Source organism: Struthio camelus, chromosome 1 (assembly GCF_040807025.1).
Source record: "Struthio camelus isolate bStrCam1 chromosome 1, bStrCam1.hap1, whole genome shotgun sequence".
Lineage (NCBI taxonomy): Eukaryota > Metazoa > Chordata > Aves > Struthioniformes > Struthionidae > Struthio > Struthio camelus.
This window is the reverse complement of record NC_090942.1, coordinates 136,918,942-136,939,133: the sequence shown is the minus strand read 5'-3', so window position 1 is coordinate 136,939,133 and position 20,192 is coordinate 136,918,942. Positions and strand designations below refer to the sequence as shown.

At 37.2% G+C, this 20,192-nt stretch overlaps 1 protein-coding gene across 2 annotated transcripts in view; it reads right to left on the bottom strand.

Moving 5' to 3' along the window:
* The window catches only part of RPS6KA3 (ribosomal protein S6 kinase A3), a 78,098-nt gene that overhangs the window by 50,355 nt on the left and 7,551 nt on the right, over positions 1 to 20,192 (bottom strand). For both annotated transcript variants that reach the window (XM_068918160.1, XM_068918170.1), the window contains exon 2: positions 14,265 to 14,321. In XM_068918160.1, coding sequence (XP_068774261.1) covers positions 14,265 to 14,321 — 57 coding nt within the window. The remainder of the gene's footprint in view (positions 1 to 14,264; positions 14,322 to 20,192) is intronic.

The following is a 20,192-nucleotide window of genomic DNA, read 5'->3' as shown; positions in this document are numbered from 1 at the left end:
TCCTGTTTCTAACAGAGATGGATATTTGAAATTATGGAAAAAATGACAAAAAAGGAAAAAGGGTAAAATACTCAGCCTGGCTGAGTGGCAGGGCTCAGGGGGTTGTGATCAGTGGCACAAAGTCTAGTTGGAGGCCTGTATAGTCAATACTGGGTCCAGTCTTGTTCAATATATTCATCAGTGACCTGGAGGAAGGGACAGAGGGCACCCTCAGCAAGTTTGCTGATGCTACTAAACTGGGGAGGAGTGGCTGACACACCAGAGGGCTGTGCTGTCCTTCAGAGAGACCTGGACAGGCTGGAGAATTGGGTGGAGAGGACTCTCCTGAAGTTCAACAAAGGCAAGTGCAGGGTCCTGCACCTGGGGAGGAAGAACCCCAATGCACCAGGACAGGCTGGGGGTTGACCGGCTGGAAAGTCAGCTCTGCAGAGAAGGACCCGGGAGTCCTGGTGGACAAGTTAAGCATGAGGCCGCAATGTGGCCTTGTGGCCAAGAAGGCCAATGATCTCCTGGGGTGCATTAGGCAGAGTGTTGCCAGCAGGTGGAGGGAGGGGATCCTGCCCCTCTCCTCAGCCCTGGGGAGGCCTCACCTGGAGTGCTGTGTCCAATTCTGGGCTCCCCAGTACAGGAGAGACATGGCTACTGGAGAGAGTCCAGCAGAGGGCTACCAAGATGATGAGGGGACTGGAGCATCTCTCCTGTGAAGAAAGGCTGAGAGAGCTGGGACTATCTAGCTTGGAGAAGAAAAGACAAGACTGAGAGGGGATCTCATCAATGTATATAAACATCTGAAGGGAGGGTGTCAAGAGGATGGGGCCAGACTCTTCTCCGTGTGTTCTGAGGGTGACTGAACACTGGAACAGGTTGCCCAGAGAGACTGTGGAGCCTCCTTTGCTGGAGATATTCAAAACGCACCTGGACGTGATCCTGGGCAATGTGCTCTAGAGGACCCTGGTTGAGCAGGGGGGTTGGACCAGATAATCTCCAGAAGTCCCTTCCAACCTCAACCATTCTGGGATTCTGTGATAGTTATACATACACAGGTTCATCAAAACCCCCAGAGGGGAAGAAATTCAACATATACCAAAAAGTCCTTAGATAGGTCCTGTATCCAGTTCTACCTGGATAGCAAGCACTGCTGATGTGCTGACCAAACCAATCAAAATGAGGTTCATATTAATGTAAACAACTACACTGAAAAACAGATTAACACATTTTAATCTCAAGAAACCATTAAAACAAGCTTATCTGCCATTCTGCATAACAACCACATTTTCATATCATTCCTCCAATAGCCCTCTTAAACCTCTATACTTTTAAAAGAGAATTCATCAGAAAGACATCTGTTCTTTATAAAAAAAATTAAGTGAAAGAGAATCCAGAACATCCAAGTCAGGTTAGGTAACTACTGAAAAACTTAAATTGAAAACTGACATACTCAAGTTTCACCTTTAACTCTTAATTCTGTCCTGGACTTTTAACTTAGAGCTAAGAGAGTGCAATCAGAATCTTTTATGTATAGCTACTTACATACTTAGTTACTATTTAACTTTACCCTTAAAAGATTCTTCAGTTTTCACTGTCAAGCAACTTTCTAGCTCCTGGTCCTGTAAGGTTGTCTCTGAACCACTTTTTATTCTCAATATTATTTTGGAATATTATTTTCCTTGCATCAGAATTAGATACAATAATGAAGGACATGTTTTATGCTACATATAGAGCAACAGTACCATACTACTTCTAGCCAGAAATCTTCCTACTTTGACCTGCAAAAATTGCAGTTGCAAATGCACTGATCATGAGGTTGTATTCAGATGAATGTCATAAATAAAAAACCATTTCTCAACGACTGCTTTCCAAAATAATGTAAATCCCCCCAGACTTGTGCAATATTCTTTGTTCCTAGTACACAATTTAGCACTTACCTATATTAAAGCATACTATTTAGGTTAGATCAGTTCACCATGGGATCCCAATCACTGCAAACTGAATTTTCAACACTGGTATTTCAGCTTTCATTTGAAGTATTAGCTTCATTAGTACATAGATTTTTCCGATTTTGCTACGGAAGCAGCAGCTTTGCTTTCACCCTTCTCAATCTCTCAGGAAGGTTTTACTTCCTCTAGAGAGATGAATTTTTTTTTAAGTCATAGGTACATTCAATACAAGCGAAGATAGGGATGAAAAGAAAAATGGATTCCCTGGCAAGTGACTTAACACCGCACCAACCACTGCTACAAGTTTCCTTCTATTACATTGTTAGCCTTCATTGTACCTCTCACAGTTGAGTTGGGCACTATTATAGGTGACAATACATTTTTCTGACTGTCACATATGAAAGAATGTTGATTCCTATAATCAAGTACTTGGTATTTAAGGAATGATTTCAATGATATTAAACCTTGCAGCTGTAGTTACGGCAGTTAGGTTTGGGTACGCTGTTCAGGACAGTAAGCTTACTCGATGATATCAAGTGATTTTAAACAGATGACTCAGTGTTGGCACAGCTCTCCTGCTCATATACATAATTTCCTTTTCCTCCCCTCCCTTAAGTCAGGAAGTCTCATAGATGCATTTACTTTTCTAACTTGCTATGAATGTAGGACGAATTTTCAGTGTTACCTGAAAAAAAATAAAGGCTTTATGATTTATGCCTTCTGAGGTAAAAAGGGGCCTACAAACTGAAAATCCTTTATTTTCACCTTTTCTGCTAGGCCATAAGGATATCTTTATCGAGGTAAAAATGAGAGTTAAAAGAATGGGGAGGAGCGCACCACTTAGATGATTTTGAAAACCTCACTCACATTCTATATAGTGCTACCTCCAGAATCATCATAACTCCTACCCTTCTTTGAAAGGCAGATTTGAATTTAATGTCCTACAAATATTTCAGTCTCCCATAACTTCTAAGAGCAATGTTACTGAAAACATGGAATAAAAGCATTTCTAATAAATATCTGTGATTAGCATTCAATTTCAGTCACTTGACAGAACTGATGATTACTTAAACGCTTGTACTATTGTTCTAAAAGCTGGTTAAAACTGATGCTTTTGAAGGAGTAATTATTCTAACAAAACAAAAGTCAAAACCATGCAATGCTTAAAAGTAAGTCAAACTGACTTAAGGATATTCTGTATACGTTCTCTGTTCCACACTAATACCCAAGAGAAGCAAGAACAAAGTAGAAGTAAATTCTAGTTAACATGAATATTCAAAGATAGAAATATAGATTTTCACAATTTGACTGTTTATTTTGAAAAAGACTGGAAAGTCACACTTTCAAAATATTAGAAAAATCTCATTTTAACTGACATCAAATTATTTGTTACAGATGGCACCTTACTGTTTTACCTGACAGAAGGTAAAATTTTCTAAAAGCAAACTATTTGCAAGTGTTTAATTTCAATTTTATTTTATTCTTACACTGTTAAATCTCCAAAATAAAACAGTGTGTAGCAATAACCAAAAGGAAGCACTGCATTTATGTATTCACTCTGCATGCCTTCTGCTCTTTTCCACTCCTGGCTTTCTAGTGTAGCCCAACAGCTTCGAGACCTAGGCGGACGTCCATGTCCATGTCTGTCCCAGGTAGCCAGCTCACTCATATAACGACGACTGCAGCCTTGGTTACTGTGAACTCCTCCTGTCCTTTTGGAGGTGTTACAGATGAGGCAACCGATTTTGAAGGGATTTTGAAGAACTAGTCCTGTCCCAGAGCACTGAATCAATGGATAGATGAGGCCCTTTGGATAAATGTCACTGGCCAGTCTGGGAAAGCTCATTCTGAGGAGGAAAAGTATCTTCAGAATTAAATACGAAGGCCAGGACAGAGGAGTGGGGAGTTTACTTTCCTTCCCAAAGCAACTGGGAGTGGTAAGTTGTTTAGCAGGTAGCTGTAAAGCTGAGGAATTCCTGCAATCATTTTAAAAGCTCGGTGTCTGTCACTAAAAATTAAAAACAGTTTTGTAATGCAATTCTCTTTTTATCAAACACCACGGAATTATCTCATGAACTAGACTGTGCATGTCAGCATTGGAAAAAAAACACTCATAGGATGGAATTTGCACTTCCCAGTAACCTTGGTAAGAGTTTTTCTCCTACTTCGTAAGCACTGGTACTTAAGAGCATTGCAATATAAAAACATTTCAAAGTTAAAAAACCAACTATTTAAAAAAATGAATATATTTAGTACTAGTCTATGAAAACTATAAGTTTCATTTTATTTCAATAATACTCTAAAATCCATGCCGCCTGAAAACCCCTAGATTGGTCATAGCTATAAACTGTACTGTCTAGCATTTTAAACTCAGCAAAACATTAAAGATAATACAGGAAAGCTGCTATAAAAGATAATGTCATTTTTTGCTCATGTCTAAGAAATACTGCTTACCTTGCCTGTGGAAAATAACTATCTTTCAGGATTCTGAGTTTCATAGCTGTTAATTTTACAGAGTTTACAGAAAAACCTGTATATACTTTATCCTATGTTATGTTGTCCTACATGCAGGTCCTGTTTTAGTGTTTCAGTTACAGCAAGTGGATTTAATTTCAGTTTTTAACACGTATTGCAAAGTTTGAGCCAGTATGTAGGCTAACAAGTGTTAAGTTACCATCCCTTTTATTTACAAATCAGTAGACCTACATCACTTAAGATGTCAGGGCAGTATAATAGAGCATGCAAGAAATTTTTTGCACCGGGAAGTATTTGCAGACTTAAAGGAAGAGAAACATGAAAATTCATTTGAGTTTCACAGATAAAACGCCCCATTACAATGCACATTTACATATATTGTTAAATAGCTCAGTGCTAAGGATAAACTTAACATTTTTATATAAACATATGCTTAACAATGAGACAAACTGTACAGATTAAATATCTGTTATGAAAATTTCAACTCTAAAGTGATTTAGTCATAACTATAACACAAGTAAAACCCTTACTATTCTTAATACTGTATTCAGAAGTAAATTTAAGATATGAGCCTGAGTTCTTTCTACTGTCACTCCACAAATAATCATATTTTACCATTTAAAGTACTATATAGAAACATAACTATTAAAAAACCCACTAAACATTATTTTTTCTTTTTTTTTAATTAAACCAGACTAGCAGCTAGAAGACTTGAAAAGTAGCTACACTCAAATATATTTTTGGAGAAAATACAATACTAGTAAGTTTTACAGCATTTTCAGAGACAGTAAAAAAAATTTCAATAAGGTCAAATTATCCATCATTTTAGAAGCTTCAGGATAATGTCAACAGAACATATGAAGGTTTTTTAGTAAAACTAAAATATTTTGCATTCAAATAGCACTGTTTACAAAGCACTAAAGACTAAAATTGCTTAAAAATTAAAAGTTTAATCCCTACTTGTACTATAATGAAATTTTCCCGTATCCTTTTAAATAAGAAACTAAGCTCACCTGAACAGAACGGACACGTAGACCCAGAAACTTAAACATGACTAAGAAACCATGATGTTTAGATTTTCTGACTGAGCGATAAGTCTAGCAGGGAAGACCAACCCTAGCATTTCTGCTGTGACCAGCTGTTCCGGCAATTAGAAAATTTCCTGTCAGGCAAGTCAGACAATTGCAGGGGGGAGGGGGGGCAAAGGGAGGGGGGAAAAAAAGGAAAAGAAAAAGAAAAGTAGTCCAAGAAATTGGACTTTTTCTTTCTAGGGCAAAGAAAAACTGGGCAGTGGTGGTACTCATGTTGCTGATGCTAGCTACAGAGATCAACACAAAAACTTCAGATTACCTGATAGCTACATGCTGTTGCAGATGTTATTTATTCCTGGTTCCCAGAAAAGAACAAAAAAAACTAACATCTATTTTGGAAATCAAGTTACTAAGCAACATATTAGTAGCTACGCAAAACAGCAACTACTCTAAGTACTACATGAGATATTTGTATTTCTACAAATTTTAGCTTAACTGGAGAAAGTATTTTAACATACCATAAGTGATTACTTCCCAGACTTCAAGGTAGAGAATGTGGCAGGATTATGTTTAATGACAACTTATTTACTAGAGTTGTTAAGAGGACCAAACTGACCTTGTGCATAGTCCTTTGAAATCTCTGCGCATAGAAAACCCTACACAGATGCTATACAGAGTTAGGCTAAGACAGACTGCAGAAATTATTTGAATTGGATCACCCAGCTCAAATGTCTGACTTAAGCACAAATATTATAATGCTCTTTAAAGAATGCGTTATTTTTTAAATGAAAAACCACTAAGCTTTCTTTGAATGTTTAAACCCCCTCCCACCAAATCTCAAATGTTTCTAGGAATTACAAGTCAATCCATTTACATCTAACAGCTAAAGACAAAGTATAAGTTTCTAATTCAATCTATTTGGTACCTAAATTATTGATCTGTTTAGGGGCATTTAAGTACCTTTAACTTTTTTGACATTTGTTAAAAACACTGAAAAATCAGTGCATGCTCCAGTAGTATATGCAGCAAAGCTGCATTTCTTCAAACAAAAAAGAAAACGAAATACATGCAGGTAAAGATATAGTCAAGGACACATCCAAATACTCAGCTACAAATGGCTCCAGGTGATTCCACTTAGTGAATCTGTATCAAAGGAAGTATAAAGCAAAATACTGTACTACTTCCTGCACAAGACATTAAAACAAACAGAACCCCTGAAGTACCATTCCTCCCTTGATTGGGTTCGAACTAATGCCTGGATGTATGTTTCTTCTCAAAACTGGATTACTGCAATTTCTTTAGGTTTTAATTCCTCTACAGGAGACAGAGCTCATAACCTTTTCAAGTGAAACAGAACATGCTACACTTCCATCTCTATACTGCTTTCCTGTATCACCACCTTGCCTGTTGACAGTATCAGTTTCTAACTTTGCCTTTAAAATCTGGTTTATACATCTCCCCAGCACAAGGGAAGCCCCTCTTGCCTAAATACAGAGCTGAAATAAAGACTCCTCTTATCAGGACTACACAAGCAAGAACGTGCTTCCCTTCCCCGACCTTTTTTGCTTTTTCTTGTACTTTTCTGTGTCTTTATGTTACAGCCACAGGGAATGATCTTCTAAATTCTATGTATTAAATATATACAATTAGTAAAATTATACAGACATTCTGTAAGTACTACTATACCTTGAATCCTCAGTTACAATTTGCTATTTACACTCTAGCACATCACAGCCTGTTTGGAAGAAAGAACTTGGACAGCAGTAGAGTAACATAAAGCACAGTGATTCCATTTTTGTTTTAGGATAAACAAAGCTTCTTGAACACAAGGAGGTTACCGCAACAGAAGGATTTCGTCAAGTATTTCATAAATGGTATGAAAATTATTTGAAACTTTCCTCCCTTCAGTCTCTTTAACCCCCCAGCTACTTCCCCTTCAAAAACTGTAATTGAGAAACTACAGTTAACAACAATACAAACTTTAGACGCCCAAGGCAAAAACAAAACAAAACAGCAGTACCATTCAAGGCCCCTGCCTTGCCTTCTCAAGAACATGTATGGAGGCATAAAGCATGAATCTCTTTCTAATCACTACACATTTTAAGTCTGTGGTAGTAAGGATCAATAAAAGTGGAAATGGAGTGTAGAGTGGCTCACATCAGCTACAATATCTTTTAAAACTGACAATTACTGTGAGTAAACATTTTTCTTTTCCCAGTAAAGGCATGAGTGTACTCCTCTGCAGATAAACTGTTATCTGCTAAGGGTGACAGGAATAAGGCATTTCAACTGCAACATGTGAACAATTACTGACTACTGTTCTCCCAAACCTTTTCTCTGACCTCGCAAGGAAGCACAAAGCCTGGTGCTCAGGGGTCAGTGGGGTTACTTCACAATAATAGTTCTCCTGTAACTGGCATGGGTCTGGAGCAGGTGAAAGAAATTGCTTGTGTTCTGGGAGAATAAAGCCTGCCTGGTTCCCAAAGAGTGCTACCAGTCGACCAGAAACGTAAGATATCTGCTACATAATCCGTTTTGAGACTCTCTGAGGAGAGAGCTTGCCCTGTTAAATATTCCTTCATATGAGAAGGAGACAGGTTAGAGGCCAGCAAGCCCCAATAGGCAACTTTGGGATAACAAGGACAAATTGCTCCAGCAAATTGCTCCCCTTACCTTGAAGTCTTTGATAAGGATTTGCATAATACACATTTATCAGGAAACACAACTGTCCCCAGAATAAAAGGACTTTCCTATGCCTGTCAGCGAGAGCTGAGTCAACCGCAGAGTGGATTAAAAAACCCAAAACAGATTGCAGAAGTCTGCTTGCCCAATACATTTCCTCCTCCTGTATAGAAATGTAAAGTGCGTTTACCTCACATCTTTCCCTTCAATAATTTCAGCTTGGATGCTTTGAACTTACAGAAGTAAAGACAAGATTTCATCACACTTGCCATCCAGCAACTCAAGAGTATGGGACTGACAGCTTCCACTGAGAGCAGAATAGCTGAGAGAAGCTGTAGGAACACTCAAAGCAACAAGTTTCATCAAATAAAACTCACTCCTACACATAACCAAAAAAGTCACTTGAAGCATTCAATCCAAGTGCAATCTACTAGATGGATTGGCATGGTTTTCCAATACCCTCAGCCTGAGAGGCACGATAACGCAAATTAAGTCTTTATGCCGCTAAACAAGCGAGGCTCTGTAACATGGATTGCCTTTAATCATCTGTAACAAACAAACAAACAAAAAACCCCCACAAAGATGGAGTACACTACAAAGAACGAAAAACCATCATTTGATGAAGGTCAACAGTTGAAGAACTGACCTACTTTTTGGAGTTTAGAGGCTGAATAATATACTTCATAATAAACATGCTTGTATAGCCAAAGCAGCAACAGTCAGTTAACCAGAGGGTGTGGCAGTTTCCATCTGCTAGTCTACAGCTTTTCAGGGCTACCATCTGTTTTTCCTTCATGTAAGTAGTAAACTGCTTGACTTTTAACGGTGCGTACGCTCTCAAATTATACCGTTTTCTGATCAAGATCCAGGAAATATGCTGCACCTAGGACACTAAGAACAAAAAAAAAGCCACTCACAGAAAATCCATTAGGAGACATCAATAAAAAAGTTTCACTGTGACCTTTCTTCCATATCTGAAGACATCTTGAAAAAATATTCCAAGGCTTGCCTTTTCTACCTGGGTTTGACATATAACAGCTACATTTCAGATTAAGAGCTTTGCAACATTTACAAGGATGCTACAAATTCTTATGGAAGGGCCATTAACTCCATCCTTACAAAGGTAAGATGCAGACACTTCATTGTAAAAGTCTAGCAGAACTCATCCAAGCTGGAGCCCAGCCCAGCGCTTTGGAAGATACTGAGCTTACGGTTTCATTAAAAAGGCACTCTGCCTTTTACAGCTTCTGGAAGAGCTGAGTATGGAGAAGGAAATAACTGCGTTCAGTTTTTACAGACTTCAATTTTCTGTTTGCACAACTTATTTGTTCAAGAATCAAGCTATATTATAAAACAAAATTAAATGCATGTGTACATATATTTAGTAAAATACATTAGAAGGAAGGTAAGAATTATGAACCAACAGCATTAAGTCCTAGTCCAGCACTTGCATCCCAGATCGCTTCTTTCACTTCATTACATATTGGACCTTCTTTCATTAAATAACCACATTCTCTGCTGGCGTTAACTGAAACTACAACTCACTACCTAACAACAAACACAGTGTTATATTGAATTATGCAATAACACAGATTCAAAGAAAACTGCGTTGGTATGGCTGTAAATAAAGCTTCCTCAATTTGATTTCTACATAAACAGGTACTAACACCACCTTCTTGAATGCGTAGGCAACATGAAAGAATAACTCATGTATATGCCTCATGTCTCAGTAAAACTACAAAAATAGTAAAAGTTTCATTGTTTCGTTCCTGGTAATTATAGCTGAAACAGCCACTTGGCTACCTTAAGTGTCAACCGGACCTCTGAAAATGAGAAATATCAGCCGCAATAGTCACTGATTATTGGTCTATAAATACTTGTGAACTCAAATGTTTTGGTAGCATTTAAGAAACTCTAGCTTATCGCTTACAACCTCTACTACAGTTGCATTAAAATAATGACAAACAAAGAAGCTTTGAAATTAAGAGTCCTCACTGGTACAATGCTATAATACTAAAGAAAAAAAAAAAAAAAAGAAAACAAGGTGAAACTAAAACCAGCTGAAGCCTCTCTTGAACATTTTCAAACCTAAACATCTATCAGTTTAATGATGTTTTTTTGCTGAAGTACTGCACTTTAACATTCTCAAATCTTGCTTGCTGTTTTCACAGGTGGTGATAAAACAAACAAGATGATCCCAGATTAGACTGCTTTTAGTATTACTGCCTGCATAATGAGAGGCACAGGAGAATATGTTCACACGATAGCTTTCTGTATGTATCTGGTACACATCCAAAAATATGTAGCATTGAAGGATGTATTATTATGGTCTCTTGTTATTTCTGCGTGTGCGTGCATGAGTATGTGTGTGTATTTGTCCAGTATTTTTCCGTACTTTCCTATAATACTTATGTGATTCTAGTATCAATCTTTCTTCACAGTCCAAGATGTCAAATATTATATGGCTATTTATAAAATTATTTTTGTGTTTTTTTAAAAGGTCGACCAACATTTTATAGGTCTTTAGTAAACCCTGCAGTGTGTGTTTATGTGCATGTGTGTATACATACAAACATGCATAAAATATATTCCTCTCTCTCTATATAAACATTATTACTTCATATAATTTACTGACAAAATACAGTATTTCCTTAAACAAACGGACTATATTGCCTGCATGCCTTACGTTATTTTATTACTCTATCTCAATGCATTTTCTAAGATTATATTTTCCTCATAACCTTTCCTATTAGAACACTGGTAGGCAAGACCAAGACAAGATACCATTTTCTTCTGTACTGACTGCATGCAAACAGTTATCTTAAAAATTTGTTTAAGAAAAGGAATGAAAAAGCCATTTGTAACTATTGCCTTGTCCTTGCAAGCATTTCTCATACTACCTGTTGACTACCCACTACTACTAGTACAGGTAGGAGAGGGACAAAAGTAATCAGCAGTCCCTGCAGGTTACTGAAGAAAAACATACGTGAGCGGATCCATAACTTAAAAAGCATTACTGAACACAGCTTTTCACAAAGTCTTGGAACTTCATGTTTTTACATATTCAGTAATCATGCTTAAGCCAGCTCAGCACGATGATGCATCAGTTGGAATAAGTATTTTAACAACAAAATTGAATCCAGATAGCAGAACAAAAGAAACAACATGGCATGCGTGCATGATATGCTCTTTACCCGTCAAAAAATGGGAAGCTACTTGCTGGGCCAGCTGTAGTTTCTGGCTAGCTTACTACTAGTAAGAGTACTAGCTCTTGCATCACCGTTGCAAGAGCCTAAAACAATTTATGTTTGGTCAACCTCTATGGATACAGAAGTAAACAAAGCATTGGTAGTCAGTACAAGAATGAGAAAGGTAGCAACATAAAAGGCTTCATATAGCTTCCCCTCTAAGTAATTTGCACGTAGGTTTTCATGTTTGGTCAAGCTTCGGCCAGATGCTGCTTCGTTCTTACATTTTATTTCTGTTGGGCCCAGATCATTTGAGACATATCAAACATAAAATGTTGAGAGCAAGCTGTAAAGCCAGATATAACCAGCATATTAATGGTAACAAAACTAAAACATGGAATGATTCTCTTTTAAGAGCAAGACTTTGAACAATGCAGTATCTTAGACTCCTCAGAAACAGGAATGCACTGTTACAGTTCTTGCTTTCCATAAAACAAACCACTGGATTTGAATCAAAGCTATGCAACTCACTCCCCAGCCAATCCATTTTACTTTTGATCAAGGACGATATCATTTTAGCAGATAAACACACACATGTCACAAAAAAGCTAATAGCAAGAAGGTGAAGCTACACACTCAAAATAAGGCAAATACCAAGTGAGGACACTAGTCAGAATAAAGGAACAAGTGTTTCAGTTGATTCACTACTGTTACCAATGTTTCAAAGTTAAATGCTTTCCTGAAAAAGAAGCGCTCTAGTTCAAACAAAAGTTAATTCAGGTAAGCATTATAGTCTACATTACACAGAAGATCAAAACAAGTATCTCCTTCCGGTGTTCTGTTCTAACCTTACAAATCTCGCTCCTTCCTTATTCATTAATATCATGGACTACCTTGAAGCCATCTGTCAGCACCTGACTTGTTTCTTCACCCTGCGTCAAAGATAGCAGAGCCTTGCACGTTATTAGAAAGAATCTAAAATGTTTATATAATGCAGGCTTCCAATCTCCAAATTTTCACGCCAGTCTCGCATGCTTACGACCAACATCTATTACAGATACATTTATTAAAATAAACATGGAAAAGGCAACTCCACTCAGCATCTAACTGGCTTTGTCCACAGCTTTAGCCATGAGAAACTGCTGCGTGGCTGCATCACGAAATAGCCTTGATCATCCCATGCGCAGACTTCAGTTTGCGAATGTGTGATACAAGCACACAAACAATTGATTTTCTTGATCATGATCTTCCCTTTAGCAGCTACTCCTATTTTCAAGAAGCTTGGGTGGAGACTGCCTCTGAAACTGCAGTTTCACGCTCCTTCCTCACCTTCTGCCTTCCCCTGAAAAACTACTGAATTTAGCAAGATCTTCCCCACTTAAAACTGAAAGAGGAAAGGAATTCAAGGTAGGGGCTTTTAGAATTAATACATAATCAGAATTTAAAAAAAAAAAAAACAAACATGAGGAAGGAAGAAAAGAAGGTACCCCACTCTTTTGTGTTTATTTGCCAGTTCAAGTTCAGAAAGGTTGCCCTGGTTCTTCTATATGTACTTCATAAAGCTCAGTGTACCAAGTTGTAGCTCTCTGTACCGTCCAAATCTGAATCATAGCTCATGCTCGACACCTACATTAATATAACGACCTTGGTCTTTAGCTATTCCACCACCAAGTTTTCATATGTGTCAGCATCTAGCATACTGAGGTGGGTACGCATCTTAAGTGACCAGCTAAACTGATACCTACAGCTGTCATCTTCAAGTAACTTCATACAAGCAGTTCCAGAGCTTTGTTAGCTCTTAATTGAAAAAAAAAGAAGTTGTCTCCAACTCTACTTTAGGCAAATTAACATCATAAGAACAAAACTGGAATCCACATCAACAGAAAAAAGATTTAAGAAACTACTGGACTTCAGTCAACCTGCAAGAGGGCCCATTCAAGAACAGTAGTGAGACATCTAAGATTCAGTCAGAAGTCCAGGAAGACCTACAAACTTGATTATCTTGGTTTTGCACAATCCCCATAATTTATAGAGAAAGGGAAAGAAAGAAAATCTTAGGCTAATGAAGAATTATGCATATATTCTATTTTTAAACAAGTCAAGAAGGAAAAGGAAAAGTGACTAACGCTAACAACAAAACAGCACAGACAAATACTGCCAAGAAAGCTGCCTTGTAACTATGACCGTACACAAAAACAGAGGTGATAGCTTCTCTGCTTCTAGTTTGATATGTAAAGTATAACAGCAGCTGTGATATACACTGCCACTCAGAGAATCATATTTCATACAGTAAGTGCACATCAGCTCACAGCGGAATTTGTGTGGAATTTAACCACGAGAGAATCATTTGTTGCGACACGACCACAACTGAAATTTTAACTGTTAATAAAGCACACTGGAACTCACAGAGGTAAAACATTCTCATCTACGCACTGATGAGACTAACAGAAGCCAACAGATATGCTTTGTTCACTGGCACTAGAAGAAACGAATGGTAAAGGAGAACGACCTTAAAGGAGACCTGTTTAAGGTTTGCTAGGATAAGAAAAGAGGAATTCAACCTCCTCCCTCCTCAGGATAGTGACATCTCACTATCCAATCTTCTCACTCCCCCATCCCAATTATATTTTCTACCCATATTCAGCTTTGTACTTTCAACAGAAAAGCCTGCATCATACTAAAAGCATGAAATACTATGAGCATACTATGAGTATACTAAAAGCTTACTACGAAAAGCATGTAAGTTCATCAGAACAAAACACAAGATACCAAAGCAGGCCAGAGAGTCGGCAACAAAGAACCCCTCTTAGAACTATCAGGACCCTACATTACACTTTGTGTCTACCAAACCAAAACTTCAAAAGATTAGTGACAACCTGCCTGTAAGTTAAGTGACATTACTGTACCACAGTACAGTACTATTCATTTTATTATGCCTACCATATACTCACAGTTTGTGGGTTGATATCGTCTTCTCCCATTGGTTCATCCACAATTTGCTGTCCATTCTGTAAAAAAATATCAGACACACAGCAAGTTAATAGAAACACTGAATCCAACTAAAGAAATGAATGTATTGCAGATATGCTTTTACAGCATGTTTCTCTACAGGATCAAGGACTCTTTTTCCACACTCAAAAAAAAAAAATGAACACAGAAAGCACATACATTGGTGATGCTACAATGCCTCTCACTCTGATTCTCATGCATTATCAAACTGGACCAAATCACAGCAAGAAATACACAGCACACACTGGGGCTTTTGAAGCCCCACTATAGCACAGCTAGACATTGTTTCCCACTGCTACAATCTCTACAAAAGACGTTAACCTGATGAAGTGTGACAGTAAAAAGCCACAACAAAACAGATAAACAGGTTATCGAGACCTTATGTAAAAATACTCAGTCCTTTCTCTGCAATGACTACTTCAAAAACATACATAGCTATGGCACATCCCTATAACACCTACAAATACGACGCTTAGGGTTACTGGCTATCCTCTGAAAAATCATTCATTCATTATTTTCAATACTTTTCTAAGAACCATTCCAAATGGCCATAAAGAAATAGGCTTCCAAATTTAAAGTTTAGCCATACTGGTTAAAAAACAAACACACACAAAAACACACAAACCTCAATCCCTTCTTGGTCAACAAATGCTCTCTTTTGCTTGTCAGTTGTATTGGAGAATCTCTAGAAGGTACTTTTCCCAGAAAGACTCAGTGATGTACTTACACAACAAATGAGTTCTAATAAGTTGCAAAGAAAAGTATTTGGTGTTACAGTTCATTTCCTGAAGTATGGCGAGGGATATCAACTAGGGGTTTAATTCTTAATTTACTGCTCCATTCAATTGCAGTTACCATTCATTTGTGTATTGCTTCTGTAGAGAACATTAGGGCTAATTAACCTATTTTTGTAGAACTTAATTCACTTGAAATATAGTTACATAGAAAATATGTACCCATATATGCATATGTTTAAAAGTTTAAAAAAAAAAAAAGCTGCTAAGCAGGGTTCAGAGACTGATAAATGGTGCTGATTTTAGCATTATTCCACAATGGCCTTCCCACAGTTCAGTTTTTCAACAAACTTCTTATTGGGAACATTCATAGCATAACTTTTCTGTAATGATTTCTGATTAATATAGTCTTCCAGTTTGTAAGTGGCTGGAGGATAATCTTTTCTATGAAATGACAGATCATATCCTAAGTACTTATAAATTCCAGTTTTCAAATATGCCAAACAGATTATCTAAGTGCTCAATCTCTGATGATTATCAGCTGTCTACCCCAAAAATTTTTCCATTCTGTCTCTTTGGCTAGAAGACGAAGCTGGATAAAGCTAGGTTACAAGAATTATGGACTGCCCAAATATGGCACAGGCAAAATAAATAAATAATAAAGAAAGCTGCTGATGCTGTCTCCAGTACAGTATTCTGGCATAGGATAAAACTGACATTTCTCTCATCTGAACTGCCTGGAGGAACATACTAGAGACTTCTGGTTAGCAATCACATTTCTGTGAGGAAAGACTACTAAGAAACCAGCCCTACATATTACAGGTTATTACACAGATCAATATTATTTTTATATGCTACATCAGTTGAGCGCACTCAGCATTATACCTTCTCCTAATTGTACAACTAAGGTTATTTGACAAGACCATATTCTAAAAAGCCTAAACTTCCCTCACTTTAACCTTTTTAACTTATAAAGCAGAGGCAGTGACTATTGCACTATTCTTAAGATACATAAAGTTAAAGTAATCAGATAGAAGATCATAAAAAAACAGCTTAGCTAAGTTACAGAAATGAGTGTTTTTCATAAGCTTGTTTACACAGAAGCATTAAGTAACATACTTACCCTCTTCTCAAACCTATGGCATATGTTTAAATTAACATTTATATTTTAGCTACACATCTCTATACTCTGTCCATGTCAGCTTCCAAAGTAACTTGTCAATAGGAAAAAATGAGAAGAAACATCAGAATGAGTAAAGACAATTGACTTTAGCCTGAAAGGAGGAGTGTACAATGTCCTAACATCTCATGATGGCTAAACTGTGAGGCCTACAACAGGGCAACTTGCGTACCAAAGCCATATACTCTAAACTGACCCCAAATGCAAATTGTCAGAAATAGTGATTCTTGCTACAACTATCATTCCACTGGATAATAAAGGTACATTAACTGAAGATGAAGCAAGAATTTACTAAAGAGCAAGCTTGAGGTTCTCACATTTACTATTTCAAGGCAACTGAAACATATCTGAAAGTGGAAGACACTGTCAGAAGCTTGAGGAAAAGCCTTTTTTCAAAGATAAGATACTGAGATGAGCCTCTATTTTTGAAAAGGCTCTAAACCTTAACCTTACTGACACTTTCAACGTTTTATTAGTCTACCAAAAAGATACAGCAAACTTTTGCATCACAAATGAAGTGTTTTGTACAGTCTGGTTTTCCTCTTTAATCTTGCATTACTTTGCTACTTTTTCCCACTGAATTCAAGAAGTGAATTCCAAACACACGTATTGGGACTAGGAACAAACTCAAGAAATCAGCATGTATGCTGTGTGGTCATATCTGAGCCAGATCACTGGATTAGCGAGATCTGTTTAAATAGGTCTACCCAAGCAATGATTATACTAAAGAAATCACTGGATGGTAAAACCTGTTTTGCTCAGAACTGTCTTGAGCCACGTTAAGGTAAAGAAGAACATGTACGTATGATTTATGGTCTGCTGGTGTATGATAGTATTAAATGGAAAGCAGTTGTGTGTTAAGAAATTCTGCAAGGCGTATCACACATCTTATGAGTTTAAATGTAAGGCCAAAAGGCTCACACCAGAAGAGGTCACTTTAAACCACTGTGCAGAAAGGAAGTCAGTAACATCCTTAAGAGGAAAGCAAAAATAAGTTCCCTTTTGTTGGGTATAGCCTTGCTCTATTAAGTAACTAGAGCCACAGACTTATCTCAGTGACACAATAGATTGGGACTAAAAATGATGAATGCAGAATAAGACAAGGCTGCATCTATCTTTTACATGTACAGATTGGCCTAAATCAAAAGACAGAGACTCTAGAACTCTAATATTCCTCAACTACACTCCTGTAGTGGGATGCTAAGTAACTCGGTCTTTGATTCCGTCTGTTTATTTCCAGTATTCCATCTCCAAAAGCAGTGAGCACCAAATATTTGAGATGGCAGCAAAACAACTGTTAAGAAAAATACTACAAAATGTGGCCCAAGCAAAAAAGTTTCTGCTTATCCCCTAAGCACACCAGCAATTCATCCTACAAAATAAGGGTGAACAACCCTTATAAGAAGTAACCTACAAAACCTTCCTCCAACCTACTTGAATACTATTTCCTATCCTGATTTCCAATGAAAGTAGTAACAGACAAGTTATGCTGTCCAGAAATTGCACCCCCAAAGACTTTTGGGCCCTGTTGCCACATTTCACTAAACTAATAGAAATGAATACTCAAACACAGTTAAGTTCCAGCAGTTTTCCTGGAAGCATGCGGAAAGGAAAATGAAAGAGATCCTGCAGGTTCCCTGTTTGAGCATAATGCAGACAAACATCACAGAATCCACACCAGACAGCTGGTTTATGCATGTCCCCCATACAAGCTTATATAACCTCTGACACAACAGTCAATCCACTACAAAACAGGAAAGCAGGCTTCAATACTTCTAGCACTCAAAAACTATAGGTTCAATCCCACTGAACTCTTTCCCTAGCAAAATGAAAATGCAGTTTAAGACGGTTGTTGTGTGTGCTTGGGGTTTTGTTTTTTTTTTAAATTCAGATCATCTTACTTCTTGACTAATAATGCGCTCCCGTAAATAACTGCATTAGGAGGGACAAAAAGTAGCAAGCGGTAAAACAGGTTTGTGAACTGATTTTACAAAGTTCTGTTCCTGGAGAATATATATCAAATTAAACCCTTTATAACACAGAGTACATCCAGAAATATAGCCCCTATCCCACCCACAATCAGTTCACCACTTTTTGTGAAGAAGAGAAATATTCTGCATTCGTACACACTTGAACTTATGTATTGATCTACAGTCCCTAAAGTCATCTTTTTTTTGTAACTATGGTTCCAACATTTGCTGCAACACATCCAATTTATCGTGGAAGTTTGGCAAAATTGTACTATTTTGGGCAAAACTGTACTATTTTGGGCACTTGCAGAATCCACCTAGCACTGTCCTCACCTATCCTTCTGATTGGCACTGGGCCTACTTACGTGTGTAGTCTTGTACACAAAATATCTCATATAGCATCTGTTACAGCAATTTGAAGTTATCAATTTGTGGCAGAATATCTTATTCTAATAATAATAAAATTAGGTATCCACCATTCCTACTACATATTCTTCTGCAGGTATTTACACTGTATTCATTGAAATATTAAATGGAGAACACATTTGGGTTTTCTGTAATACTTTTTCCCCCTATTTTTCCCTTTTATTTCACAAGTACTGTTACAGACAGCATACACTTGAAGCTTTTAGACGGAGTTTGGTATCTATATTCTCTTTACAAATCAAAGTTCTGCTAATTTTGCCTGATCTTGCTGAACTTTACGTTCATTTCTCCAGCTTTTATGGCCAAAACTTATTTTTCTGGAGGATATCAATTTGGCCCCAAAACTTCATGACACCAACACATATCTTTTTCCTTCCTCCTCCGAAACATCTCTGTTTTGTGTTTAGACTATTGCTAGACTATTTTGGTATGTTTAAGTAGCCTCTGTGCCAAATATTTTAACTTCTTCACCTGACTATGTTTATCAGTTATTTTACATCTCCTTATGAAAGTGATAGCGGTTATAGCTCTTGCTATAATTCTTCCACTAAGAAACTTTAACATTTTCTGGTGATTAAAATTGGTCTTGAGCCTATAAATTAGTAACAAGTTTTTACGCTGTTAGCGGAATTCAGCATATTATAGGACTATTGAGTATTCCATGTCACTGGTGCCATTTAGAACTGAAAATGAAGATACAATAAAAAGAAAGTGTTTTCAGTTTTTATAATAGGACAAATCAAGAATGAACTGTATATCAATGCAGGATCATGTTTTGAGTGCACAGATAAGCAGACAAGATAAGAGGTCTGAATCCTATTTAAACACCAGTACCTAAAAATTATAATATGCCAATGGGTAAGTCTAACATAGTCAGTGATTTAACTATGCTTTGGGAGTACAATTGAAATAAATTATCTGGATAAGTCTAAGGTTTCTCCTAGTTAATTCCTCATTTGAGCTGCCAGAACTTCCAGACTCATCCAGTGACTTCTAATACACAGTTATAACATGCAAAACTCAAAAAAAACAAACCCCCCCCCAAAAAAAACACACCAAGCTTCAGAGTCCGAAAATAGTTATTTGAAAATATACAAGAACTTTCAGCATTATTTATTGTTTAGTCAATAAAACACTGATTCTATGAAGATTTGAGCACTTTCTGGTGTTTTCAAGGGACTCTCAGCTAACAGATAAAGCTCAAGAGCCATGCAATGCTTGAACTGAATAAAGCTGTAATAATGCTTCTAGCTTGTTTCAGAGAAGCACAAAATACAGTATTCCCACCGAAACATTCATAGAAAATTTGCTCTTAGTAACACAAGGTACTGCGTGGAACTATATTCGGTAAAAGCCATTCCTACTGTACACAGTCAAACTTGCTATTCTAGGCAGCAGTGAACTACTCAGGAGAAAAAAAAACAAAAATAAAAACATGTATCCATAGAAAAACAGTTGAAAATAGACTGAAGGGACCTTGAGAGGTCATCCAGTATATCTCAGTGTACCAAAGCGTGATCAGCTATTCCTAAAATGTCACCGACAAGACATCATGTCCCA